Raw genomic sequence first — 26,508 nt, 5'->3', positions numbered from 1 at the left:
TTCACTCGCAAACAGGAGATTACCGATACAAGTAATACATTGAGACGGTCAGAGAAAGGTCGAAGAGCCTCGGCAATAAGATCGTGAATCGGTTGGTGACATGGCGCACATGTGAAGGTACCTATCTTACATTGTTGGCTGATGCAAAGACATAGTATCTAGCAGGAAAGTCGTTCTACAATCCGTCATGGCCCACGATATTTCCCTGAGTACCCGATTGAAATTCACATCTTCCTTTCCCCTACGGCCATGTTTTCCAGTGTATCCATGCCTTGAGAAGGCAACAAACTCGTCTAGGCAACGAGGGTAAGTTGGTGTCTTCTGGGCTCAATTGCTCCAAGCCTTTTGCTGCAGAAGGCAGTCTATCGCTCGGGGGCTTTCGTGGCTTCATCCAAAGGATACGTGCTTGTATTGGTTGATTTAGATAGGGAGTCCCCGAGAGCCTTCGTCCTTATTGCAAGATTGCCTTTCGTCCATTAGGATTTGTGAAAATCCCACCACTCTTCGGACTGATGTGGACTCTGTGGATGGCAAATACTATCAGGACAGTCCTTTGGAATACGATCCGATTCCAGTTTATAGGGTGTTACAACTTTCTTCGGTTTAATGACTCTTCTCTACGTAGTCACACTTCCCTCCACATGCACCACGAAGTTTGTAGCACTTCGTGTCCATCTCGGACATCAACAACCTCAAAGCAGAACCACGCCCCAGTCATTTATACGACCATTACGAGTAATTGCACCAAACCCCATACTTCAGGGTTCTTTCTGGCGAAGAATATTTCGCAAGGCCGAGACGTTTGCCACTTCTTACCGATCAGACGAGCGCAGCGAGCTAGTATCAGATCTTCTTCAGACCGATCCTCACAAGCAACCAATTTCGTGGCTTCTTCCGGCACTACAATGGTCGACAACAACACCTCGACCTACAGTGGTCTCAAGGTTAGTTTCACGCCTGGTTTTCAAGCTCCCGGGTTCCTCGCGGAAACATCCCCATTGAGATGATCGCCTTACCTGCCCGAGCTGTTCTTCAAACCAAAGCAAGCACTGACCACGCGCAAATACACACAGTTCATCCAATACGACGAGAAAGAGCACGAAAAGCTCTTCACGCAACTCATGGCCGACGACGAGAAAAAGGCCACGGAACGCAGACTCGAAGGCGAAGACCTCATCGCCATCCTCATTACCTCCCGCGAAGAAGCCCTCTCCGAGCTAGCCCACTTCCAGATCCGCGCCAACAAGATCGCCCAAGCCAACAAGCGCGAAGTTTCCGAGCTTCACAGCAAGATCTCGGTCTCTTACGATGTGGCGCACACGAGCTACGCCCAGGCTCAGGAGTACTACGGCCACATTGATTACTACCGAAAGGAGAGTGAGCGCAAGGACACCGTTATTCAGCAGTCGCAGCATGAGCTGGTGACTTTGCAGGCACAGCTCTTCCAGAAGACACAGGAGGTGGCGGAACAGCAAAGTCAATTGGATGAGGCTGTGGCCAAGAATAAGGAGCTTCTTGCTCAATTGGAGGATGTTCGCAAGAAAGTCGACAGAATTATGAGAGCTTCGGGGGTTCCCTCCCCTTCTCTTTCGATCGACTACGATCGGGAGCGCAGCATGACATAACGGATGTTTGGATCTTGGAATGAGACCTGGATGGTGGTCTACGATGGAAACCTGACAGCACAAGGAGTTTGAACATGTTCTGGCTTGGACTTGGCTTGGGGGGATGTTTCTGGAATGAAGGCTACTCCTTTGGCGAAGTAATAAACATACTGGCCGGCAATGAACTGAATACCGAATCATCGGAGAGAGTTCTTGATTCTCTGTGACGCTCCATCTCATAGCATCTTGAATTTCTGAATATCTATTCATGGTATCAATAGGTCGCACCTTGTCTGGGGCTCCAGTCGTCAAATACACAGCCACACCACCGAGCAATCCAGACCGGTACCGCCACACGTCACGCCTTTCCCCTGCATACCGTGGGCCCCACCTCCTCAAAAGCGGTCACCCGATCGGGTTACCCCGGGACCTTCGTACACCGAGGATCGGCGGGGCAGTTTCTCGGTGAACAACAATTTTATTCGAGAAACCCATCCCACCCTGCCTCGCAAGTCCCATCGCCGACGGTGCATAGAACGACAGTCCTACCCGTCGCAACTCCAAGAACCCGCGACACTCGCAATTGAGCTACCCTCCCCCGGCTCAGCCACCCCACAAACTCAGCCAAGATGGCGTCTCAAGAACAGAACATGCCGTTCATCAGGAACCTGGCCTCCAGCGGTTCGTCCCCCGTCGCATCGCAATCTTCGGTCCCGAACCTGCCGTCGCGAACCTCCCAATCTTCCAAGCCAAACCCCCAGAGCAACTTCAACTGACTCCCTCGTGCCCCCGCAGACCGCAAACTCCGAACCCAAGCCCTGACCTCCCTCCAAACCTTCCTCGGCTCCCACCGCGCCCTCTCCCACATCGAAGCCCTCAAGCTCTGGAAGGGCCTCTTCTACGCAATGTGGATGTGCGACCGCCCCATCCCGCAACAAAACCTCGCCTCCGAGCTCGCCGGCCTGACAGCCTGCCTCCGCAACGACGACGTGCCCACCTGGCTCGCCGCCTTCTGGGAGATCCTCTCCAAGCAGTGGACGGACATCGACGTCCTCCGCATGGAGAAGTTCCTCCTCCTCGTCAGACGCACGTTTACTTCGGGACTTCAGTGGGTGAAGGAGGGCGAGTACCAGGAAGCGAGGGTGGATGCGTTGCTGAAGGTGTACGGCGAGTGGCCGTTTGAGCTCGAGGGCGACTTGAGAAAGGTGCCGATCGGGCTGCGGCTTCACGGGCTTGATATCTGGGTTGACGAGCTGGATCGGTTGGAGATGCTCGAGGAGAAGGACGCCAAGGCGGTGGCGTTTGCCAAGAAGCTGAGCCAGCTTGTTGAGCCGTTGAGGAAGTCACCTGTCAAGACTGTGCGAGCCAAGGCCGCGGTCGTGGTTGAGGACGAGAGGCTGCCGTGGACGGAGAACAAGGCTACCGAGGAGGCGGAGGCGGCAGATGGGGATGATGATGAATGGGGCGGCATTGACGATCAATAGAGGGGGTTTAGCACTCCCCTTGGCTTCGTGTCTTTGCATGGGATGGTGAACACGGCGTTGGTTGGATTTTACAAAAAGAAAGGGAGGCATGTCATTTTTGACGGAAGGATTCCGCGTGGGTTTCTGTTCCATGGGAAGCGGTGGTGGGAACCAAAAAGAGAAATCAGGTATTATGTGCAACGCTGTACTCTACAGTATACAGTGATATCCAATGGCTGTCCTTTTTGCCATCCTGGCCGCCTGCTCTTCCAGCCCGGCCCGACGATGGCTGTACTCTTCCCGTCTTCGTCTTGTTCTATCTGGGTATCTCGACTTTTGAAGAAACAAATCACTGCTCCCTACTCCGCTTCCGCTTCCGCTTCCTTCGTTTGCGGCCAAAAGGCCGTTGTGCCATATCTTGGTTGGCCGTCTCGACCTCAATCACAGCCGGCGACACCATTTCGTCTCTCTTCACTGCGCAGATCTGGGGCGATCTCTTAGGGCAGGGACATCTTCTCCCAGCCCAAGGGACCGGGGGCTTCGTACTTGCCACGCTTCGAAATGACCCTGCCCAGACCGTGGTGAATCTCGGCCTGGAAGGGCTCAAAGGGCACCTTTTCACCGTCGATGCTGATGTAGCCGTCCTTCTGGTTCTTTGGAATGATCCTGTAGGCGGAAATCTTGCGGTACGATACCAAAGAGTTGTCAAAGAATTTTCCATTCTCCACAGACATTAGCATGCTCAGTTGGGCGCCAACTGACATGTCTCCGTCGATGCAGACAAGGTCCATCAGACCATCATTGGCGAGAGCAGCGGCGAAGAAGTTGGCGTCGGCGGCCATGTATGCCATCTGGGGTGGTCAGTACGTAGTTCTTTCGGGGGACAATATCCAAGAGACGGGCATGTCCAGTCAGACACCAAGAAAGGTGAGGCAGTGTACTTACATTTCCGCAATAAAAGTTGCCCATCTTGTCATGGGGTATCAGTTCCCATCCGTCTGGCAGAGCATCGTTGATGGTGCCGAATCTCAAAGGCGGCAGTCCCTCCTGGTCACCGAAAGGACTCGAAACAGCATCAGCATTCTCCGCTCTCGGAGGCTCGCTGGCGCCCGAATGTGTTACCGACGCGCTGCGCATGTACTCCTTGTAGTGCTTCTTGACGCCCGCTTTGTCCTCGATCTCGACCTTGACAGCCAAGTCGCAGGGGTAGCACTTCTTTTCGAATATTCTGACCAAGAAGCCCCAGGTGAAGCGCGCGCCGCCCATCCACCGCAAGTGCTCGGTAGCCAGGTCGCTCTCGGCCACTACGCCAAGGGCCTGACTCAAGAAACTGAGGGTGCGTCGGTCGCCCTGTGTGATGCTGACCAGATCCATTGGGGTCTCAACTCCCTTGATGATGGCAAGAGCGCAGATCGACGGTCGATACGAGTCGTAGAGATTGCAGCTCATCGCATTGCCCGAGCCGCAGGGAATATGCGAGACAGCAATCTTGTGTAGCGCTTGCGACGCATCGGGCCGCTGACCCAGACCATTGAATACCTCGTGGGCCAAGCCATCACCAGAGCAGGTGACAATCGTGTCGAACGCGTCCACGTCGACTTCCCGCGCTATTTCAAGAGCTTGGCCTGAGTAGGTGGTGTGCTCCACGTCCATGGGCATGCGCGCCGCCTTGAACAGAGGCTCGACGTCTACGCGCCACTTCTTTTCCGCGCCTCCCGGTCCGGCATGCGGGTTAACCAAGACCTTTGCTCTCTTGCATAGTTTCGCCGGGCCATATGCCTTTCTCATGAGGGTATCGATCCAGGACTTGACATCCGGGCTCTCCGTGTCGTTAACCGTAAAAGTCCATTTCGCTGCCTGTACTCGTTGCTTGCCGGCTTGTTTCGCGTAGTCGATTGTGAGGGTCTCTCCCGTCTGGTCGGCCCAGAGGACGTTGTACAAGGGGACGGTTTGCGTCGAGGGTGCTGCATTTTGCGGACTAGTGTTAGCAAGCTGGGAATGGGGGCCACGGAGGTCAATGACAACGGACCTGATGCGCCAAACCCAGCAAAACCGCAAGTCCGGTTGGCTTTATTCGCTGTTGGGTCTTTGAAAAGGGGTCAGCTACCCGAGCGCATCGCCACAAGGTAGGTATATTGCAGGTTCCCACACACCATTCAGAAGGAGATTCTCCGACGTTTGAGTCAAAGATTTGTTGCCGTCGACCTTGATCGTCTCTGGTGGGCCGTTTCTAGAGGCGGGCTTGCCGTAGGACTGGGAAGACTCGGAGATGGACTCGGTCCCGTTCGGGGCCGTATTGTGTTCCCCTGCGAGGGTGGCCATCGCGAAGTGTGCAAAGGTTGATTAAGCGACAGACGAGCAGAAGCTGGCGGAACAGGCCGTTCACGTCAGGCGAGAGACAGAGTTATAGGCGAGCGAAGGTGATGAAGATGCAAAAGGAGATCGGTCAGTACTAGCAGATGTCGCGACGAGACATGGTAGTCAGTCGTTGACTAGTTGTTGGTAACGGACGCTACAGCGGCTGCTGTTGATGGGGTGGTCACAAGCTCCCGGGGGTTGCGGGAGGGAAGAGAAGAGAAGAAGAGAATAAAGGTGAATTATTACTGCGCCGTTGTACCAAGCCGTAGGAGGAACTTGGGAAGAGAGGCGTTGGCGCAAGCGGAATAGGAATAGTTGAAAGGGAGTTGGGTTAGTCGGAGGCTAAGAGCACGTCCCGAGGCCCGTCGTCGACGAGGGAGAGGATTGAAGTCCAGGAAGGGAAATCGAACTTTGGTGCTAGTTGTGCTGGTGTATGCAGTGAGGTACCTTTACTGAGGAGCTGTAGGTCCAAGCAGAGAATTGGAGCGATACCCAGGGGGGAGCAACAAGCGACAAGCAACAGGAAAGAAAGTTACAAGAGTACAAAACATCCAAGCCGACGCTGTTCTGCTGCTGCAGGAAGGATGGCACGGTCACCCACCGGCAGCGGCAGCACGGATGAATCGGAGATTGAACTTCAGTTGCACTTGGTTCGGATAGGGCACTACTTGCTTTTCAATCATACCTACGTTGCATCTCATGTACCTCCCTAATGTGGTGGGCATTGATAGCAGAAATACGATAAGGTAAGCAAGCACGCGCAACACCAAGGAACCTGGCACCATGAGAATTGCATGGCACGGATGCGCGCTGTAGCTGGCCACGAGTTAAGGTACTTAGCACTTTAGGTACCGAAGCCGTTACCCAGGGGCCCGCGGCGCCCGTAGCGGCCGCCTGACCACGGCGGAGGTGCTCCCCCGGACGCACATCACACTCGTGATGCAACCGTAGGTACGGATAGATGCAACCATTCGAGGAGAGGGCGTCGATGGAAACCGAGATGTTCAGGTTTGGGAGGCATTGTGAGGTTGGCATGTGAGGTGCCTTTGGGGCCGCAACTCCCCGTAAAGTCGGGCTGGACAGGTGACTGGAGGTGATGTAGACATCCCAATCGAGGTAGGTACAGCAGGCCAGGGCCGGACCAAACACCTTATCTAGGAGTGGCTTGAGGGGAAATGGACGCCAACAATGCGACACGTCTGTCCATTCGTCTTGGTGGTGTGAGTAAGCCGACCACTCACTGTCAGTCTGTCAGGTACCGGACGACGACGACTGTAGGACACCGGCGAAACAGCTTGCGCGATGCCCGACTCTCCCGCCTTGGCTGCGCTGGCGTTCGTTTCGTTCTCTGGAAGCAACTGGTATAAAGCTGCTGATGTCATGGTTCCTCAATCCAGCGCGGAAACAGTGGTCGTGCGTTGCAAGAGAAAGTCGTATGCCTTGGTGAACCATTCATCAGACGATGGGCGAGCGGGCTGCGCGTTCCTCATGCTGCAAGTCCAAACGCCTCTTCGCATTGCTTTGGCCGAAAGTAATTCGATAAGAAGGAGAGAGAAGACGCAAGCTTGGGCAGACAACAGAAAGCAAACAGGGGTACAGCCGTACAATGCCTTTATTGCCTTTTAGTCAGGCAAGTCAGACATGAGTAAGTACGTACCGCAATCCGCGCGATGGTGAATTCCAACCCTCCACGCCGGGCACGTATCGAAAACCTACGCGTAAAGAGAATGGCATTCATCGTCTGACATCACCAGATTCTACCAAAATGCCTATTAAATTGCGGATAATACAACTTCCCCCTGCCTTACCTAAGCTTCCACTTTACCCATACTTTACTACGTACATACTTCCCCTCCAACGTAGCGGGAGCGGAGATTCCCTTATTGGCGACAGCACTGTAGCCCAGTTGAACGCACACCCAATGAGCTTCCCCCGTGTCGTCTAAATCAGGCAATAGTTGACCAATCAGCTGTGGGCCGTACCCTCTTTCGCTCAATTAGCAGAAAGATACGCAGTACGTACCTCGGTACCGCTCCAGATAGCGGATTGCTCACATTGATTGACTTTGGGTTCTCACATTGAACAACCTCTCATTGTTCAAGGGCCTCTTTGACTCACATCTCATTGCTCTCTCAGTGACTCAATTCATAAGTAAGGACACCCCTATGCAAGTCAATTGATCTCATCTGACCTTATCACAGCAATCTTCAACATCCCAACTTGTCAAAATCCAGTAACAAAACCAAAGTCCTCACAAAAAATCAACCCCGCCATGGCCTCACAACCTCCGGTCGCGGGGTCCGACGCCGCCCTCCCGCTCATCGACATCAAACCGCTGCTCAAGAAACTCTGGCCCGTCCCGGACGCCGGCCTCGCCGTGAGCGCCGACGAGATCGCCGAGGCCATCTCCCACTTCTTCACCCACCAGGTCTCCGACACCCAGGCCGCCTCCCTCCTCATCGCCCTGCACTTCACCAACCTCGACCGCCGCGCAGACGTAATGGCCCGCTCCGCACACTACATGCGCCGCGCCGCCGCAAAGGTCGACTTTGACGATCTCTCTCGCGTGGTCAAGCAAAAGGCTCTCGGCGCGGGCACCTACGCCGGCGGACTGTGCGACATCGTTGGCACGGGAGGCGACGCCCACAACACATTCAACATCAGCACCACCGCCTCCATCCTCGCCTCCTCCCTCCTCTTGGTGGCCAAGCACGGCAACCGCGCCAGCACCTCCAAGTCCGGCTCCGCGGACCTCGTCAACAACATGCAGCCCCGCCCGCCCGTCCTCATGGCCGTCTCCCCAGAGACAATCTCACAAGTCTACGCCGCCACAAACTACGGCTTCCTCTTCGCCCCCGTCTTCCACCCGGGCATGCGCTACGTCGCGCCCATCCGCAAAGAACTCCCCTGGAGGACAATCTTCAACCTCCTCGGTCCCTTGGCGAACCCCGTCGAGGATATCCTCGAGGCCCGTGTCATCGGTGTAGCGAGGAAGGAGCTCGGCCCCGTCTTCCTCGAGGCCCTCAAGATTAGCGGTTCGAAAAAGGCCATGATCATTTGCGGCGAGGAGGAGCTGGACGAAGTCAGCTGCGCGGGTCCGACGCTGGTCTGGAGTCTCAGTGAGGCGGCGGACGGTGAAGTGGTAGCGGATCACTTCAGGGTGCAGCCCAGCGATTTCGGCTTGGGAACGCACCCCCTCAACACCGTATCCCCCGGTAAAGAGCCGGCTGAGAATGCCGAGATTCTGAGGAGGATACTGGCGGGTGAGATGGCTGACGACGACCCCATTCTCGAATTTGTGCTGATGAACGCCGCGACGCTGTTTGTCACGTCGGGTATCTGCGAGGCCGAGACGAGCAACATGGGCCCCGGCGACGACGGCCAGGTGATTACCGAAAGGGGCCCTGGCGGAGGTCGCTGGAAGGAGGGTGTGCGGAGGGCGCGCTGGGCTGTCAAGAGCGGTGAGGCCTGGGAGCAATGGAAGGCGTTCGTCGACGTCACGAACAGCTTCAGTCAATAGAGGTTGTGTAGATAGAGGGTGCCAGACCATAAGGACAAAAAATGTGATGACAGGGGTCAGCCAAGACAGAAAAGAAAGCAAGGAAATGGAACATCACGGCCTCAACACGAAATGCATCACGCCATGAAAAGTTGCTGCTGCTCAGACGAAATCTAGAGTCTCGTACGCTTTTTTTGTAGCCTTCTCTCTTCTATCACAACTTTTGATGATGCAACTATGTCCTTGATTTCGACAAATGCCGCAACGAAGCACGCGTCCATAGCCCGGCCCTTTACCCAGCCTTGGCTTCCAAATGACCGAGGGAACAAATCCGCCCATTACCGTTTGGAAACGCTTTCCCACTGTTCGGGTATCTGGCTGCACAAATCGCAATATTGAAACCGGCAACCCTGCCTTTATTTCCGCCTGAGCTGGTTCCATATCCTCCGAATTGGCGACAAAGGCGGGGGCTCGCGCTCCTAGGCAAAGAGGCTTACTTCAGGCCACCTCGCGTGCGCTTCCTTCTTGAGTGTCTCCGCCTCAGTGCTCCTCCACGCCTTCAAGAGGTTGTACACCTCAGTGGCAAGCTCAAAGGTGGCATCGGGAGCCTTGACGACGTTCGCAAGGTCGGCCTCGGCCTTGGCGCTGTCCTCTCCAAGCACTCTCCGTGTCTTCAGGGCCGCGACGATGTGAGTGGGCTTGACCTTGTTGTCCGAGAGGAACTCTTCGTTGTACTTCTTCAAGTCACCGGCAGGGGGAGTGAACTCGGACTTGATTAGTTCTTGCACCTTTGCGGGCAAGCTCTCGAGTGCCGGGCGTACAACGTGAGCAAACTCGACAACGCGCTCGTGGACACCGGGGTGCGAAGCATCAAGTTCGCGGGCGGCGTTGAGAGAACGCAGCGCAAGAACGTACTTCTCTGTAAACTTGTTAGTACTATTCAAAAGGGTAGTGTCGCCATGGTCAAACTTACTTCGGCGCAGATAAACATCGAAACCGGCGAATTGGGCGTTGATGTTTTGCGGGCTGAATTGCAGAAGAGGGGTGACGAATCGCATCGCCGCGCTGAGGGGCTCGGCCTCCAACAGCTTCAGACCGAGAGGATCCTCGTCCTTCTTCTTGGGCTCTTCGCTGGCAGGCTTGCCCTTGTTGGGATCTTGCTTCGCCGCACGATCGGCCGCCTCCCTCTCCAGGCGCTGTTGCTCCTTCTTGGCCTTCTTCGCAGCCTTCTTTCTCTCAGAGGCATCGTCGCCGTTTGCGTCACCGTTGACGCCGTTCGCTGCGGGGCGGTCAGCCCTCCTGAGGTAAATGGCGACGGCGTCCAAAGCGGCTCGTGAGTAGAAGGGGTGGTCTCTAAGGTGGTCCTCCCAACGGACCATATCTACGTAGGCACGAATCTGGCCCTTTCTCAGGGAAAAGCTGTGGAAATCGAACTGGTCTTCTTGCCAGACGTCGAAGATGTTGTGAACCGTGTGGAAGCGCTTGAGGGCCAAGGCATCATCACCCTGGCGAGCATACGCCTCACCATCCTCGGTAAGGAACCAGACGCATTGCATATCCAGGAGATCCGCGAGAGGGCCACCGACGGTGTCCGCCCTAGTAAAGAGGCCCACAGTCTTCAACGCCTGCTCAGTCTCGTTATTGCGCAGCTGATACTTGGCTGCCTTGGTGTTGATGTAACGATCGCGGGTATCCAAAGTGCGTGCCTTGTCCATAGTCTCAGATGCCTTTTGGAGGTTGCCCTGGTGCTTCCATATCCTAGCCTTGGTCATGGTGAAGTCGACGCTGTCGGGGACCTTCTCGATAGCCTTGTCGACGTACTCGTGAGCCTTCGTGAGATCGCGGCTGAGGTGGTAATTATAGTGTTGGGCAAGGAAGTACAGAGCTGCGGCTTCTCCCTTTGAGCGATCGCCGTTGGCTGCTTCCGTGTTTGAGCTCGACTTGAGGTAGTCCTGGGCGAGGGCTTCGAGGGCCTCCTTCTTGGCAGAGTCGGAGTACAAGTGCTTCAGGTTAGCGAAAGTCGACGGAACACCCTTGTTGAACATGAGCGTCAAGTACTCCTTTGCCACAGCACTGAAGTCGTCACCTGCCTGAGTTAGCACCTGTGAGTACAAAGACATGAACGAACACTTACCAGACAAGAAGTTCAGGGGTAGGCGGCGAGGAGCATCTGAGCGGGGGAACTTCTTGGCGTACTTCTCGTAAATCTCCTTCCTAGCAGCCGCATCACCGTCAGAAAAGGCGTGGGCGCTTTCCAGACCCTCAAAGTAAGCAGGACGGTCAGCGTTGCGCTCAACAAGAGCCTGCCATGCGGCAATAGCCTCCTCCTTCTTGCCCAGCTTGACCAGGTACTTGGCGCGCAGCTCCAAATACTCGAGCCTATCAAGGTTATGCTTAGCGGCACTCTCAAGATGCTCGAGGGCTCTCTGGTAGTCGCCCTGCTCGGCAATGATGGTGTTCTTGTACATGACGGCTTCGGAGTTCTCGTAGTCGCTACGGGAGGGCGTGGACTTGAGCGTTCCCTCGTAGGTGGTAAGGACGTTCTCGGCGGCGGACAGGTCACCTGACAAGTGGTGAGCGATAGCCAGCGCAGTCCAGCTCTGGCGCAGCTGGGGACGGGCCTGCAGCATGGCAGTGCGGCTTGAGATGTATCCGGCATAATCGCGCATCTGCACCTGAAGAATGGCAAGATCGCGCTGGATCTGCGTTGACTCGGGCTCGAGCTTCAGAGCGAACTTGTACGCCTTGATAGCCTCCTCGAAGTTCTTGTTGGCGCGGTACAGCAGACCGTAGACGTGCCAGCAGATGTGCGACTTCATGTCCACCGTCAAAGCCTCCTTGCCCAGAGCAAAAGCCTCCTCTGTCTTACCCTGCGCATTCATGATCAGGGCCTTCATGGCCATTGTGTCGCCATGTTTGGGGTTCTTCTTGAGGATGAGGTCGGCGGACTTGAGACCGCGCTTGTACTGCTTGTCCTCATAGGCGCGGATGACGGCGCGAAAGAGGGAAGCCTCTTTCGAATTAAGAGGTTGCGGCATCGGATCGGTAGTGGGCCGGTAATCGTATCGCCGGCACTGCGAAGAGAAGAAGACCGAGTCGTCGAGGGAGAAGCGAGTTTCGCAAGGCTGGAACAATCCCAAAAGTCGCTAGAGATGCAAACTCTTCGGAAGGCTGGTCCGCAGCAGTGTCTGGAGGGGTCCTCGGAGGTCAAGGAGGGGTAGCTAGCTGCAGTCGTATGACGGAACCGAGCTACTCGCTAGAAATAAAAGTAGAAGGCGGATAAGATACAAAGAGTAGAGGTCGGTTGTGTCGGGGACCGAGGGCTCGTATCTTTTCGAGAGCGTGGGGTGGAAAGTCGAAGATTGGTCGTGTGCGAGTCCACGGACGGAGCTGCAAGTATTCACAAAGGTTTCGACGTAAACGGGTGGGATTCTGGATGGAAGACTCTGGCCACACACATGTTCCAAGGCTGAGCTGGCTGCCCTCCTTGGGGCTCAGTGCGCCGTCTTCGCCCTGCAGCGACCGCCACCACGGTGTCCGTACCATAACTGGACCTCACCGTTTGGCGGGACGGCGGGCTTTTGGCGGGGCAAAATGAGTCCGGTCCCATTAGGTCCGTTTTCACCGCATCAAAATCGCACCACCAGTGGCCGCATGCTCTGCGCACGTCCCGCTCAGTGACGGCCAATCCGCCGTTTTGGTGGGGGACGGTCAACCAAGGCCCTGGAAAAGGGATTGTGTACATCTCCGTGTTCCCTTACAATACTGATGCATGCCATGATTCGTGACGCCTTGAATAGTTGGAGAAGACTAGGAAACTGACAACCTCCATGAAAGACCGCGGGATTTATGGTAAACTTCCTGTTGGACAAATCTCACCAACACAACTGATCTGTGAATACCCACCGTTGCCAAGTGAATGATCATGGAAAGCTAGAACATGACGCTTCCCTATGCTTCAAACTCTGGGACATGATGAGATGCCTCGAAGCAACCAGAGTTCCTATGATCTTTAGGGTCATGGAGCGCAAGAGTTCTCGTTCTCTGCGGTCTTTGCTGCTCTAACATATTTCTTTCTCGGCCGAGCTTCAAATGGCTTGATATTACTTTGGTGTTTATTTTGTTTATATCTATCGTTATTCATATGGCGTTGTGTTACAAGTTTAGTACAGGTACGTGGTGTACATATCGACAATAATGGTACAGCCGCCGAGAAGGATGCAGTCTAGGACCTACAAGCCATCGACTTTCCCAGCAGCTCTTGAGCGCCAACCCGCAAGAGCCTCCTCCCACGAATTAGCCGACTCCCCGCATCGCTGTTTGACCATATCCCACGTTCTTGTCCGCACAATGTTCTCCACGCCCTTCTCCTGCCGAATAAGCATCGCGAGTTGCTCCGTCCGAGGCTCACGAGGGAAGAACCGTCCAGAGTATGGATCCAAGCGTTCGTTGACAACTCGTTCCTTGTCCTTTGCAGCCTCAATCTGCCGTAACAGAACCTCCGGATCGTCTGGGTCTGGACTTGTCGCAACCACTCCGCAATAGTGCAGGACTTCAGCTCGCGCATGCCATGTCGGGAAGAGCACCTGGTCCTTGAAGTTCTGACATGCTTGCGGGTCTATCTGTCGAGGGAAGGAACGCGGGGTTCGTTGTGAGGTCGAGGTAGGGTCGAAGCCGGCTCGCGCGGGTGTCACAAGCGCATTGAGGTTTTGAGTGATGGAGTCGTCGACCGTGGCACGAGACAGCCTTAGAAAGTCTTCAGAAGCACATTAGTGTCGATCATCTAGCAGTTCACGAACATGGTCCAGCTTACCCCTCAGAGCTCCTGTCGAGAAGCAGAACTGTGGTGTAAGATGGGGTTGGGCCGGCGGTTGGGTCATGATGTCGCCAGTCGGGGGATTGGAGGGGACTGCGCCGGTCGTCGCGGATGACGACTCTTTCTTCCAGAGTATGTTCGCCAGCGTGGATATTGTTGTGAAATACACTTGGTTCGGAGGATAGCGATTTCAGGTGTCCCTGATCAGCACGTATAGGGATCAAAAATCTCCAAAGACTTGGTTATTATGTGGTGACCACCGCAAACTCGATTACGTCGACGGAAAGCCGTAGGTACCTAAGCTTGAGTGGAAGCTTGGGGACATCTAGGGGTACGTATTCCTGAGGACGGGAACTTTGGAAGAGCTCCGACTGGGTGCCGGTGATAGACCAATCGTTTCTACGTTTGATGACCCACCTCGAATCATCGAATCATTCAGGCCGGTCTTGGGGGAGCCATAGCGGAAGATCCTCGGCGCGGAACGGATGGCCTGAGCTTCACGGAAACGTATCCACAACACGATATGGTCCAAGCTTCCAGGTATGTGGGAATCCAGGGATCAACTTTCTTCGTCGTTGGTTTGTCTCTGTGTCTCTCTGTCTCTCCCAGACTCCCACTTCTCGACCTCCCGCCCACGTGTGCCCGCTCAGACCCAGCACCAAGAGTCAAGACATTCTGCTTCAAAGCCACGCAGACATTGCTCTTTAGCGCCCTGTCAGATTTCGATAGTTCGAGAAGCCACGCAATAAATAGCAATCTTCAACCCCGCGAAATCAGTCTTGGATTCGCCACGGTGCTTTCTGACAAGTGTCAACCGCGTCTTCTGGCTTCAAGGTGAATCAACCCACGGATGCCATCCAGACCCCTGGGAAACACACGGACGACGATGCAGTTATCCCTACCCACGTCTAGCGCATGTCAAGGTTTGTCCTTTGCAACCCTACCAATATGGAGCCGTGGGAATCAAGTGCTGTTTCCACCTCCACGATGAGCCGGCCATCATCTCCCGGCTGATCTCAATATAACCGCCTCAAGCAATGAGCCTGGCGTGTTTCGACTTTCGTGTTTTCGTGGTTCCAACCAACCTACATTCTATCCGTCCTCAATGATGCGATTCTTGAACAATCTTCCCGAGGGGTCGTTGTCCTAGCGTGGCCACCATGCCCTGACAAGCTCCCGGATTTCTGGGCTCGCCTGTTCTTCATCTCGCCAAATTGCACTCAATAGTCTCCCCTGGCTAGCATCGCCCCAAATACCGTATCGGGTGCGAACCGTTTGGTACTGGTTTGCTGAAGGAATGGGCCGTTGCCAGATTCGGTTCCCTGGCCCCGCGACATGTTTCCCCATCATCCCTCTTCTGATCCAACCTAAAAGAGGGCATTTCCTCCCGACTTCGAAGACCGACGGGTCTGTTCTCCGATCTTGATGGAAATCCGCATAGAAATGTCCACCTGCTAAGGTGACCGGTCATGGACTCCCCGGGACGCCAGTCCGGCACCAGCCTGGCCGACCTGATACGCACATCACAGCTTCTTACCGATCGGTACAGTACTGTTGCCAATAGCCTCAATACGGCACCGGTGACGCTGTCTGATCTCGCCAAAGAATGTCGCGCCGTGACAGATGCTCTCCGACGATTCAAGTACCTGCGCGAAACGATACCGGAAACCCTCGTTTTCGATCCAGTCCTTCTCGACCAATCCTGCCAGGATGCCTTGGACTCGATCAACACAGACTTGTCGTCTCTCGACTTCTACAGTACGCGAATTCGCCCGGCGACGAGCGATAGTGCTGTCGACATGTCCTCGGGACAAATTACCATCATTTGGAACGAAGACTCTCTCAGGCAAATCCAACGCCAGCTCAAGACCAACCGTCAATCTCTTACATTTCTTCTTAATTGTGTTCCAAGGTATGTCAAACTCGGACCAGTTGCGCGGACGTTGCTCACCAAAACAGCGAACATGTGACATCCAAAAACCACTCCACATTCATGCACTCATCCCGCCTAGTGTCATGGGATTGTGCGATCAGCCCGGCAGTACTCAACAAAGGTAGTCGACTGCGTCTATCTACCATCGGTCCGCGACCAAGGCCAGAGGCAGAAACCACCCCCGTCAATGATTCCTTCGAAGTTCGTTCGGCTTTGAAGAGACTCAGACCACCGCCGGGCATACTATACAAGCAGAGCATGAGGACAACAAAAGACTTACACGATGCAATCGATCGTGGAGACGAAGCCGCCGTGGTAAAGCTCCTGTTACAGCGCATCGATCCGAATGCGCCTCGCTTTGGCTCGAAACTTTGCCCTCTTCGTCGAGCTTTGAATCGCCAAATTCCATCTCTAGTAACTTTCATAGCTATCGCCGGAGCAGATCTCGAGAGTAGAGGAGACGAGGGCGACACAATCTTGATCACGGCAATCAAGTATGGATACTCCGAGAAGGTCGTCTCGCTATTGTGCGAACTCGGTGCAGATGTGAATGCCGTCGATACTCTGGGGTGCTCGCCAGTCCACTACGCCGCCATGTCAGCCAAAGACGATGACACCTTGGAGGTGCTCATCCGCGCTGGGGGCGAGGTTGACCGCAGGGATTTGGGAACACGAACGCCTCTTATAGCGGCTGTTCAAAATTACCGCTTCAACGCTATCGAAAAGCTTCTCGAATATGGTGCGGACCTGGAAGCCCGACTACAAAATGGCAGAACAGCGCTCCATGTCGCCATATCTATGAGAAGCAGCCCGATGACGGAGTTCCTATCAGATCAGGGCGCCTACCTCGACCGACGTGTCAATGAGCACACCGCCTTGACGTACGCAATATCTACAGCTTGTCCGGATATCGCTGAGGTGCTGATAGGGGCCGGGGCCGACGTTAACTTGCCGAGCTCGAAGGGCAACTTTCCGTTGCTCGCGGCTGCCTCAGCCGGGGACTTACGCACCATGAAGCTTCTCCTCTCTCGTGGTGCCAATTTTGATGCTACCGGTAGCGAGGGGTACCTACCCATGCACATGGCAGCCCACAAGAATCGAGTCGAGGTGCTGCAACTTCTCTTTAAAGCTGGATCACAGATTGACCCAACGACAGAACATGGAGAGACGCCTCTCACCATCGCGATGCACTTGGGATGCTTCGAGGCTGCTCAATTTCTGATCGAGGTCGGTGCTGAGGTAGACCACTCCGCTCCTGGAGCAGAGAGAATCATATGCCAAGCTCTCAAAGCCGGCAACACGCGAATTGCAATCGCCCTCATCCGAGGTGGTGCAGATCTCACAACCCCGTTGTTGCGAAACTCCAGCATGACGCCGCTACATCTTGCAGCCCACTACGGACAGAACGACGTGCTTGCGACGATGATCAGTACGGGCGTCGACCTCGATACTAGGACCTGGCCAGGGTTCACCCCACTCTTCGCTGCCGCAAGGGCAGGGCACCTCGACACTGTGCGACTTCTCCTCGCCGCCGGGGCGTACCTCAGAGCTCGATCAATGTCAGGGGCGAACCTGATGTTCTTCGCCACAGCGCATCCCGCAATGATCAAGCTTCTGATAGAACTTGGATTAGATGTTCGTGAGCGCGATCATCACGGCGCAACACCGCTACATTATGCGGCTGTCAAGGGTCAGTATACGACAGTGAAGCTGTTGTTACAAAATGGCGCGAGGTTGGTTCATGCCAGCGCCGTCTTCGAGTCTCTTCAAGACTATAAAACGAAAGCGAAGTATCGCCAAGGCACTGCTGCAGGCCTTGCTAGACAGAAAGGCCACATGAAACTTGCGCGACTTATTGAGGGGTGGAAGTTCAAAACTTGATGCGCAGATACTCCCTTTGCTTCCACCTTTGCTGCCCACTAGCAGTGCATTTCCTATGTTGACCGAAGATCTATATTGATATCAGAAGATACCCCACGATTGCACGTAGGCGTTTTGTCAACGCGATGTGATCATCACCACTGGCCCATACGCCGTTTTCCTATTCCAATACAATATTTACCATCTCTTCCTGCCATCTGAATTATGCGACTTGGTCTAAGACTAGGAAACGATATTAGAATCACAGCGTGCGAATTTCAAATATTCATCACCTCTTTCACTAGAAATGCGGAAAGAAATCAGACCACTCCGGGGTCTCATACAACGACGCAGGAGCCTCGCGCAGATTGATGAACGCCTCAATGACCAAGAAAACCCTCGCCACAACAAACAGCAACAGGACAAAACAAAGAACAAACGACTTTGCTGTCTTCATCCACGGTTTTTGGTACGTCGTTCCTGCCAGTTGCGCCCCCGGCGCCGTACCAGAAATGAACATATCAAACCGCGGCCAAACCTGTCGAGCGAGGAAGAAGATCCACAGCACCACGCCCGAGGATGTAATCACCAAAGACGCAGCCAGCCAGAGATTCCGCTCAATCGTCGTCGGAAAGTGGTCGAGCCAGCCCGCAAGGTGAAGCCCGCCGTACGCTGCTGCCGTCAGAGCGAGGACCGACCGCAGGACGTCGCGGTGGATGTTGACTTGGCCTAGCCCGAGGTTCGACATGGACGGGAAGTTGACTATGTAAGGGACAAGGTAATCCGTCTCGCCGAGAAACACGCCAACGGTCGGCACGGAGGTGAAGTAGAATTGAGCATACGTCGGCCGGGAAATGCATTCTGCCCAGAGAGAATCTGCGGCTGACGCAGCTTGTGCCAATCGTCCTGGGTTGACGGGCATGTGAGGTTTCTCGTGTCTCTGGACATCTGCAAAGAGTCTTCGACAATAGATCGTACCGTGCCGGAGATTGAGCTGAGTATAAGGTGAAGCGAAGTATATCTGCTGGCATTCCGGGGACACCGTCGGTTTCGCCTGGTCGATGTGGTACATGTATGCGGTTCGGGATACTCTTTTCCGCTGAATGTCGACGTCCACAGGCGACGAGAAGGGACGAAGGTTACTTACGTCGAAGCCGAGAAACCTAGAGGGCTCCCTGGTGCCAGGTGAGCCGATGGACAAATGGGTCGTGATGAGAATCTTGTCCTTGTTCTCCTTTCTGACCCCTTCCGTGCCCACGTCTTCGGGCGGTATGTACATGAAGCACCGGATCTCAGTTACGCCGTTGACGGCGCTCATCGACGAGCAGAACATCATCAACGCCATGGCATTCTCGTTCCCCTCGTCCAGGACAGTGGGATCGAGCACATCCAGGGGCTTGCTCCACCATAGCAAATAAAGCATAGCAGCACAAGCAACGTGTCCGCAGGTGTTGATCTCGAGCAGCGAGACGGGCAGTTTCTTAATGAGGCGGCCGATGACTTGGGCGACCATCCAGCCGGCCTGTATGCACACCAGCGACTTGGCCATCCAGTCCGCCTTGCTCTTATCCTGGATCTGCGACTCGTGAATCTGCGGCAGCTTTCCGACGAAGGATAAGAGCCTGATACCCTCCGGCGTGACCGTTACTCTCCTGAGCGCCGTCTCGACCTCGGCAGAAGGCATATTGACGACGAACCCTCCCATCACGGCGTAAAAACACTGCGTCATGTCCCACGTATGCCTCGAAAACGTCCTCGTCTCCTCCCTATCGGCAGGTGTTCCATCTGCACCTGTACTCCCTTTCCGATCCGCAGCATCCTTTTCAATCTCTTTCTTGAGCCATCTTGCCACAATATACTGAGCCGCCGCCGTGGCGACCACGAGCTCCGGCGCGAAGATACCGTAGAGGACCCACTTTGTCCGCTCCAGCGACCGGCTCCGAAGGGTGGAGCGCGCGGCGGGGACGTTGAGGTGGAGGGCCGTCCAGACGCATATCGTGAGGGTGAGCACGCAGGAGCAGATCAGGCCAAAGGTGCCGCGACCGTTTGGTTCGGGAGCCCAGTTAGTCGTGGACGAGTGAGGGGTCGCTGCTGCGAAGGGAGGTGAGAGGAGGGGATAGGCTGCGACGGCGGAGATCATGAGCGTGGGTGGATGTGGTTTTATCAGATTGCATGTTTGCAAGCTTTAGTTGGAGTTTTCAGGCTGGGTCTTGGACCTGTCTAGGAGAGTCGTCCTTAAGATTATGGGAACTCGCGGGACCTATATCATGATTGACATACCATCAAGGAGGGTCGTACGAAAGCGAAGCCGCGGGAGCTGACCCCACGCCGCAGGCGCTGACGGCACGCGCCGGATGCGCCTTACCGCCGGTGCATAGAGCTAGAAGCTGAAGCAGGGCATCGCCACCACCAACCAGGGTTCAGAGGCTGCAGAGCCAATGAACACGGATCACACTGCATCGCGATAAGAGGACGACCAAAGTCATTGGATATGGAAATGGAAATATGCGTTTTGTGGCGTTCTACCCACGCATTATTGGCAACCTTGACCAAATGCTTCATCAAAAATTCTATCACTCCAAAGGTTGCCTCCTTGTTAGAGCTAGAGGACAACAGCAGGCGAGAGGTTGTGATGAATGACGCTACTTATGCTATTGCGCCACGTAAGTCGAAGTATCTCATTACTGGTTGTGACTTTCCCGTAGTGACGCAGGCACCACAGCTGCTATGGGCTATGCCGGACGAATGTGATGATGTCAAGTAGTAACTTAAAGTGAGATGAAATTGATTCATCCTCAATGAATTCCCAAGCAAATGTGTGTACATCCGTATCACTTGAATGGTCTCTCGTACCAGTACATGATTTCCCTAGAGATTATACTTGCATCAAGCAGTACTGTCATCCTCCTGGTGAACACCTCACTTTGTACAGCAAGTGAACTATCCCACGACTTAGCATTCTATCCGATACCAAGTCTAAGAGTCAACTCACCTCAACTGTCGTCGTGCAGATGCCCTTTTCGTGCCGGATGTTCCTCGCAATGTACTCTCCGAACCTCTGGCCTGGGTTGCACCCCACAGAGGGCTCGAAGCACATGCCCATGCCGGCCAGAGTACTTGATGTCGCACGACACGATGCCGGCATCGGAGCGGCGCGAGCCGTCAAAATGGCGGTGCCAAGAACAGCTAAAGAAGAAATCAAGGATGGAAACATGGTGAAAGCTTAATGAATGATGTGTAGTTTGAGTTGAAGAGGAAAAAGGTTGGCTAACTTTTGCGAAGGTTTGCTATTCTATATCAACCTATATAAGATTGCATGATACAGTATCCTAGTGCAAAACTTATTGTACGTAAAAGAATAACTTCTTTCATTCAATCAAAACCACTCATATACGAAATTTGTTCGTAAGTGGAAATATACGGGGAGCGGACTTCAAGACGTTGTCGCGGGCCCGTGTCATACGCGGATTCCCTGAGAGAAAGCCGAGACCGAACTAATAACCAGTCTGATTTATGAATATGAGGATTGCTGGGTTCCGCAATTTCTATGGGGGTCTCGGATCTGTGCGCTGAGGCTATCTGCCCCCTCTAATCAAAAGTCGCGAAAGCGCTCGATTAAAGGTGGGAAGGATAAACATAAACTGGCTTCATCCGGTTTTTTGTGTACTTGGCGGTCTACAGGGCTGAAAGTCAAATTGATACATCCGTTTCCGACTATATTAGCTTAGTAGTACTGGATAATTATATTGTGCAGTCAATTAACTGGACAAAATCTCGTCAGCGTTCTCTGATGTGGTTCTCTGACTCATGTCGTCGAGTTTGGCATATGAGCTTTGATGCTCCAAGACGGTAACATCCTGTGCTTGGCTCTATCAGAGCTCTTGGGCACATAAAGAGTTGACAATAACAAATCGTTGCACGCTGCAAGTCGTATTGATGTAAACGAGCTACATATGCGGATTGATCTAGGAAAGAGAAATCCTCGACTTAAGGACTTTGAACAATAGTAGCTTACACGGAAGCGTCTTGATCGGCAGAAATATCGCCGAGAATGGCATCACAGCTTTTCTTTATCGGCTGTTCGGTTCATTAATCTGCCAACATCGCATGGGGAGATGTCACGTCTTTCGCATTGGTTGTAACCACTCATATCTGATCCCAACACCTGGAGCCTGGCCCCGAGTAGATTCTCTCTCTGAAAGCCCTGAGTTTGATTGGAGCCTGCAACTCTCTATCTCTAATTCCTTCAACTCAATGTTGCGCTAAACCTCTACTGCACTTTGTAAGTTTCTTCTGCCTTGCACAGACTGATATGTCTCAAAGACGAATATGTCACTTGGATCAGAATACACCTGGTTAATCAGGGAAGCCCTTGATGACTACTTTGTCACACACGCTACGGATTATGCAGTTCACATTTCCTATTCTCTTCTTTTTCAACACGCGCACATGGAATTACTTGTCGGACCAAACGATTTCTCGAAGCTACAAAGTCAACTTATGAGGTTGTCACAAGTACATGAGTAACATAACGCATGGTGCGTAATGGCACACATCTCGCTCTAGCAAACATCAAGAGTTCTGGCGTCCGATACAACGTATTCTCAACCTCTTCCCACATTCTATTTGTTAAGTAGACGATGATAAACCTCTCTTTTGGTTGTAACACCAAAACGGATCACGAGTAGTTATCCACTTCGGAGACCTGCAGCTTCTTAGACCCAGAACGGCCGTATACCCACCATCGCCATTCGGCTGTGTGTTCTAGTGGATTATGATTTCTCGTTCACAAGTATGTGCACTTGATCCCGAGAAGGTCGCAGGTTCGAGCCCTGCCACGGTCATAGCATCATTTTTGGAAATGCGCTCTAACGTCTCCTGTCTTGTCCGTGACCTGTAGCTTATAGGTTGCTACGTCGTATAATTTCTCAAAGAATTTGCTCAAAACTATGTCTTGTTAACAGAAATCAATAATCCGGCTTTTCTGTCAGGCTGTCGGTCTATGTTTTGGTTGACTGGACTCATGTTAAGCCCCTATATCAAAGCTGCAAGGCAGAGTGCTGATTGGCAGTTTAGCTGCTCATTGAATATTATTTGATTATCTGCTTTGTCCTCAGGTCTGTTTTAAGATTCCAGGACCGATTGCGCCTTCATTCCTTTGCTAGTCGCCCATATCAACATTGACATAAGTGGAGGAACCGGCCCATCAATATACTAAGACACCCTTCAGTCCTGGAAGTCCCTTTGAGCGACCCCATCACAAGATTTCTTGAGCTAGTAAGCGGACGATGGTGCTTCTCGAGATATGGTCCTTTCTGTGCCTGTCCCATGCATAGGACTGCGTTTCCCGGTTAGCTCAGTTGCAGTCCCGCCGCCGTACCCAGCCTCTTCAAAAATGGTCCTCCTCTTTTTGCGTCCCAAGTATACTAAGGCAAGTATCAGGAGGACGGCCGCAACCACTGCGACGGCGATGCCTGTTATAGCTCCAGTCGACATCCCGCTCTTCGTTGATACTGTATCACCAAGTTGATCTTGCTGGCTCACAGAAGCGTTTCTTGCCGATACATGCTGCTCGACGGCAACTTCAACGGTTCTTGGTACGCTGGAGGTAGACAAGGGCCCAGTGGTTGGACCTTTCCTTTTGGCTACATGTGCACAGGCTGACGATACAGCATCTCGAGCTCCTGTTGAGATTAAGTTGTCAGATGGTGTAGAAAAATGCCAATTGGTTGTCAGACTTACTCGGCATGTTTGCTGGCGTGCGTGCAGACAGACATGATATCAGGACCAATGCCATGGCCTCCTGTCCGTTTGTGTCACATGGACAGTGCAGATTGTCGAGTCCGCAGCCGATTCCTCGGATGCCGTCCCTGATACAAGGAACATCATAGGTTGGCTGGTATCCAAAGTCCCCCGCATTTGTCGCGTGTAATGAGTAGACAAGGTCGTGAATAGGCAGTATCATGCTGGGACGGAATTTGATCTCATGTACGAGAGTGGCGAGCAGAAGAGAAGATGCATCACGGAAAAGGTGCATGCCCAAAGGATAATCAGAAGCATCCAGTAGCATCATATTATTCTGGTTGCTGACCTACCGTGCCTAAGGTACGAAGCCAAGCTGAGCCATCTGGGGAATTGGAGCGCCACGGTTATTGGAGACGGTGCGCGCCACGGTGACGATCTTCAAATCTAAACAAGCCACAGGTTTCCGGTTTCCCCTCCTTTGTCCACGTCGAGGACCAATCACCCCCCTTCTACTAGCATTGAAGAAGAAAGCATGTTCCGGCAATTGGAATCACGGGTATGCGGGTTCGACTAGTCTCTCTACCAGACTAAGCAAGCTTGGAGGTAGCTCCCTCTTTTTTTAGTAGACCGCCCTTCCTTGATGCACCATTGTCCCATGCAGCTCTAGAATACAGTGCCATCGCTCTTGATGAGAATTGGGCTTGACTTGGTCTGCGGCCGGAACTTTGCTGCCGTCTCCCGCCCAGATTTCCACGTCCCTGCCTCGAGCAGCTGTGCCATGCTCAGCTCGACACCCTCTCCCATGCGAGATTGAATCTTGCCATAGAGGCTATCGATCAGCACCAACGTCATTGCCCTCCATTCCACGATGACATCGTCACCAGCCTCGAACATTGGCAGCTCGCTACCCGATGCTTTCAAGCCTCGGTCCAGTGTCTCCTTCTTCAGGGCCAAAACACCCATATCGACGAACAGGCCGCCGTTGCGGTACTCCGGCAAGGCCGTGAGAGAGCCAGCATTGACCCACTCCAGACCGAGTACCCGTTGGAATGGAACCATGAGGGAGTAGGTGAGCCACTGTGTCAGTTTGTGGAAAGGTTGAATGCCTGCCGCAGGGGAGTCGGAACTGCCGGCCTTTGCTCCCTTGCGTAAAGTACTCAACGGCCAGGCATCGCCGATGGGTGTTCCGCCAATAGTTGTGCGATCCTTGGGCCAAGCAGGAATCAAAAGAGTCTGGAGAATGTCCCAGAGATAGAGCACATCAATCTTGGAGGACCCTTTGGCAGACTTCACCAGATAGTCTACTCGTCGTTAGCACGCAGAAAGTATTTCGAGGGCAGCAGCATCTAACGCACCGACAAGGTTGCCTGGGCGGCCTTCAGCTCCAAATACTTCAGGATGGGCCAAAAGTGACTCTCCCAGGCTGCGAAGGAGACCGGCGCGAGAGTCAACTCCCAGCATGGGGTTGCTGTCTGAAACCTGGAAACCCTCTGCTAGTGCACTTGTCTCCAAGCGCTCCAGGCCCTTTCCTGTGAGTAATAGTGTTTAGCACATGTCTTCAATATTGAATTAAGAGTTACAATGATTACCATCGACTATAGGATTAGCCTTGTCTGTTGATGTTGTGTAGGCCAAGGCGTTGAACATGTGGAGACTAGCCACGGCGATGCCCTCGCTGCGCTCATAAATCTGGTCGGTCTTGGGCTCCTTGTATCGCCAATGATCACCTGCCCCGGCATCCAAAAGCACGGACACAAAAAATAGGTCGATGAGACGACGGGTGACCTCGGTCTCGTCGCTTCCACTTGCTTTCCACTCTTCTATAATGTTGGTAACGCGGGGCACATTGCCGACTTCAAAGTGTTGCCAACGCCCATGAGGAGGGATTGTATGGAACTTGTCTGGGCCGTAGTCGCGCTAAAGAGCTCATATTAGGCTTGCCGTACGAGGTTTCGAAGTGAATGAAGAATCAGTCCCGACCTTGATAATTGAAGCCACGAAATCGACCACCTCATCCAGCTTATCTTCATGAACTTCAAAGTGGCTCAAGTTCCCAGCTTTGGCGACATCCCCAACGATCTTCGCGCGCTCCCGGATGGCGCGCAGGGAGAGAAGGTACTTGACTTCGGAATCCATTGTGATCAATCTGAATAAGTTAAATGTGAGAATTAGTATGAAAGTGTTGAGAGACCCTTCTTGAGCGATGTATGCACGACGACAAAGGACAAGCAGGGCGACTCCGCACTTATCTAATAGGAGTCGCGGGGAGCTCCGACGATGTCACTGAGGAGGCGGTGGGCACCTGCGACGGCGCCCGGAGCGCCTTATCGGCCTGACAAACACTGAGACACTAACACCGCATCGGGCGCCGGCGGGTACTGGCGGCCCTCGCTTCGCATTCGGGCACTAATGCCTGTTGCTTGACTGCCAAGTGATGTCTGATGTTGTAAAGTAAGACATTCAAGTATTTCATTAAACCACAACATAGCCTCTATTCTGGCTCAATCGTTTACAACAGAATACCCTGAATCCCAGATCCCGATGTCTTGACGTTACCATCACTCACGACTTAGAATAGAGTTTAGCCAACCCAAGTGGGTGCACAATGAAGTCATTCAGGGTCCAGGGACTATGGTGCTCAAGGTCAAAGACTAACATATGGCATGATGTCTTCCGTTCTGCAAGTTCAATTGGATTTCTCGTCCTCGGTGAAGCTATCTATATCGCTTCTTTGTGGAGGGTTTGCGAACAGAGACACCGTTTTCTGAATCTCGTCCCAGGTGCCTGCTTGTAATGGACGAAGTAGGATCAATTACACCAGCAAATTAGGAGTGACTTATTTTAGACAAGCTGTAGCCTAAGTTTGTTTCAACCTAGAGAGACTAACGTATAATTCGTACGGTGACATTTTCATGCGTTTACTATCACTTCTGTAGTTACACAGCATTACATTGATCAAGGAGAAGGAAATATGATAACTGGTATCGAAGCCATCTTTACGCAACTCCTCACAATGAAAGTCAGAACTTTCAGTCGATAGTATGTTACTCATGATGTTCGCGAACGCCTGAAGTAGAGGTCACATAAAGATCACGTGCTAGGCGGCCTCCGACTAAGGACATTCAGCCTCATTTCAATCAAACACCCATAGCTGCGCCTGAAAGATTTCTCCCGGCTGCTCTTCAAATTCCGGTAGAGTCTAGGAAATTCAGTAATCTCGCAATCGAGCC

The 26,508-nt window shown here is 53.4% G+C and overlaps 11 protein-coding genes across 11 annotated transcripts; 4 read left to right on the top strand and 7 right to left on the bottom strand.

The window, feature by feature from the left end:
- Positions 1 to 905: 905 nt before the first annotated feature.
- Positions 906 to 1,625, top strand: CCOS01_04091 (uncharacterized protein; the record flags this gene model as incomplete). Its single annotated transcript, XM_060452274.1, has 2 exons — positions 906 to 944; positions 1,074 to 1,625. 2 exons carry the CDS (start codon positions 906 to 908, stop codon positions 1,623 to 1,625), a joined length of 591 nt encoding a protein of 196 aa, XP_060316232.1.
- Positions 1,626 to 2,233: 608 nt separating this feature from the next.
- On the top strand, positions 2,234 to 3,088 carry CCOS01_04090 (nucleolar protein,Nop52; the record flags this gene model as incomplete). The annotated part of the gene is made up of 2 exons (XM_060452273.1): positions 2,234 to 2,285; positions 2,400 to 3,088. 2 exons carry the CDS (start codon positions 2,234 to 2,236, stop codon positions 3,086 to 3,088), a joined length of 741 nt encoding a protein of 246 aa, XP_060316231.1.
- Positions 3,089 to 3,564: 476 nt separating this feature from the next.
- CCOS01_04089 (diacylglycerol kinase catalytic domain-containing protein) lies at positions 3,565 to 5,389 on the bottom strand (the record flags this gene model as incomplete). Its single annotated transcript, XM_060452272.1, has 4 exons — positions 3,565 to 3,918; positions 4,013 to 5,031; positions 5,097 to 5,153; positions 5,221 to 5,389. 4 exons carry the CDS (start codon positions 5,387 to 5,389, stop codon positions 3,565 to 3,567), a joined length of 1,599 nt encoding a protein of 532 aa, XP_060316230.1.
- A 2,308-nt stretch (positions 5,390 to 7,697) lies between these two features.
- On the top strand, positions 7,698 to 8,945 carry CCOS01_04088 (anthranilate phosphoribosyltransferase; the record flags this gene model as incomplete). Its single annotated transcript, XM_060452271.1, has 1 exon — positions 7,698 to 8,945. One exon carries the CDS (start codon positions 7,698 to 7,700, stop codon positions 8,943 to 8,945), a length of 1,248 nt encoding a protein of 415 aa, XP_060316229.1.
- A 458-nt stretch (positions 8,946 to 9,403) lies between these two features.
- CCOS01_04087 (tetratricopeptide) lies at positions 9,404 to 12,470 on the bottom strand (the record flags this gene model as incomplete). Its single annotated transcript, XM_060452270.1, has 4 exons — positions 9,404 to 9,843; positions 9,898 to 11,010; positions 11,059 to 12,049; positions 12,381 to 12,470. 4 exons carry the CDS (start codon positions 12,468 to 12,470, stop codon positions 9,404 to 9,406), a joined length of 2,634 nt encoding a protein of 877 aa, XP_060316228.1.
- Positions 12,471 to 13,156: 686 nt separating this feature from the next.
- Positions 13,157 to 13,804, bottom strand: CCOS01_04086 (caffeine-induced death protein 2; the record flags this gene model as incomplete). The annotated part of the gene is made up of 2 exons (XM_060452269.1): positions 13,157 to 13,680; positions 13,738 to 13,804. The coding sequence occupies 2 exons, from the start codon at positions 13,802 to 13,804 to the stop codon at positions 13,157 to 13,159; spliced, it is 591 nt and encodes a 196-aa protein (XP_060316227.1).
- A 1,405-nt stretch (positions 13,805 to 15,209) lies between these two features.
- On the top strand, positions 15,210 to 17,554 carry CCOS01_04085 (uncharacterized protein; the record flags this gene model as incomplete). The annotated part of the gene is made up of 2 exons (XM_060452268.1): positions 15,210 to 15,652; positions 15,700 to 17,554. 2 exons carry the CDS (start codon positions 15,210 to 15,212, stop codon positions 17,552 to 17,554), a joined length of 2,298 nt encoding a protein of 765 aa, XP_060316226.1.
- Positions 17,555 to 17,834: 280 nt separating this feature from the next.
- On the bottom strand, positions 17,835 to 19,673 carry CCOS01_04084 (uncharacterized protein; the record flags this gene model as incomplete). The annotated part of the gene is made up of 1 exon (XM_060452267.1): positions 17,835 to 19,673. One exon carries the CDS (start codon positions 19,671 to 19,673, stop codon positions 17,835 to 17,837), a length of 1,839 nt encoding a protein of 612 aa, XP_060316225.1.
- Positions 19,674 to 20,452: 779 nt separating this feature from the next.
- Positions 20,453 to 20,747, bottom strand: CCOS01_04083 (uncharacterized protein; the record flags this gene model as incomplete). The annotated part of the gene is made up of 2 exons (XM_060452266.1): positions 20,453 to 20,473; positions 20,526 to 20,747. 2 exons carry the CDS (start codon positions 20,745 to 20,747, stop codon positions 20,453 to 20,455), a joined length of 243 nt encoding a protein of 80 aa, XP_060316224.1.
- Positions 20,748 to 22,807: 2,060 nt separating this feature from the next.
- On the bottom strand, positions 22,808 to 23,606 carry CCOS01_04082 (uncharacterized protein; the record flags this gene model as incomplete). Its single annotated transcript, XM_060452265.1, has 2 exons — positions 22,808 to 23,217; positions 23,276 to 23,606. 2 exons carry the CDS (start codon positions 23,604 to 23,606, stop codon positions 22,808 to 22,810), a joined length of 741 nt encoding a protein of 246 aa, XP_060316223.1.
- A 335-nt stretch (positions 23,607 to 23,941) lies between these two features.
- Positions 23,942 to 25,414, bottom strand: CCOS01_04081 (urg3; the record flags this gene model as incomplete). Its single annotated transcript, XM_060452264.1, has 4 exons — positions 23,942 to 24,579; positions 24,634 to 24,807; positions 24,868 to 25,195; positions 25,259 to 25,414. 4 exons carry the CDS (start codon positions 25,412 to 25,414, stop codon positions 23,942 to 23,944), a joined length of 1,296 nt encoding a protein of 431 aa, XP_060316222.1.
- Between the last annotated feature and the right edge of the window lie 1,094 nt (positions 25,415 to 26,508).

Source organism: Colletotrichum costaricense (genome assembly GCF_030867565.1).
Source record: "Colletotrichum costaricense strain IMI 309622 chromosome Unknown Scaffold_4.1, whole genome shotgun sequence".
Lineage (NCBI taxonomy): Eukaryota > Fungi > Ascomycota > Sordariomycetes > Glomerellales > Glomerellaceae > Colletotrichum > Colletotrichum costaricense.
The sequence above is the reverse complement of the archived record's forward strand: the minus strand, read 5'-3'. Positions and strand labels throughout refer to the sequence as shown.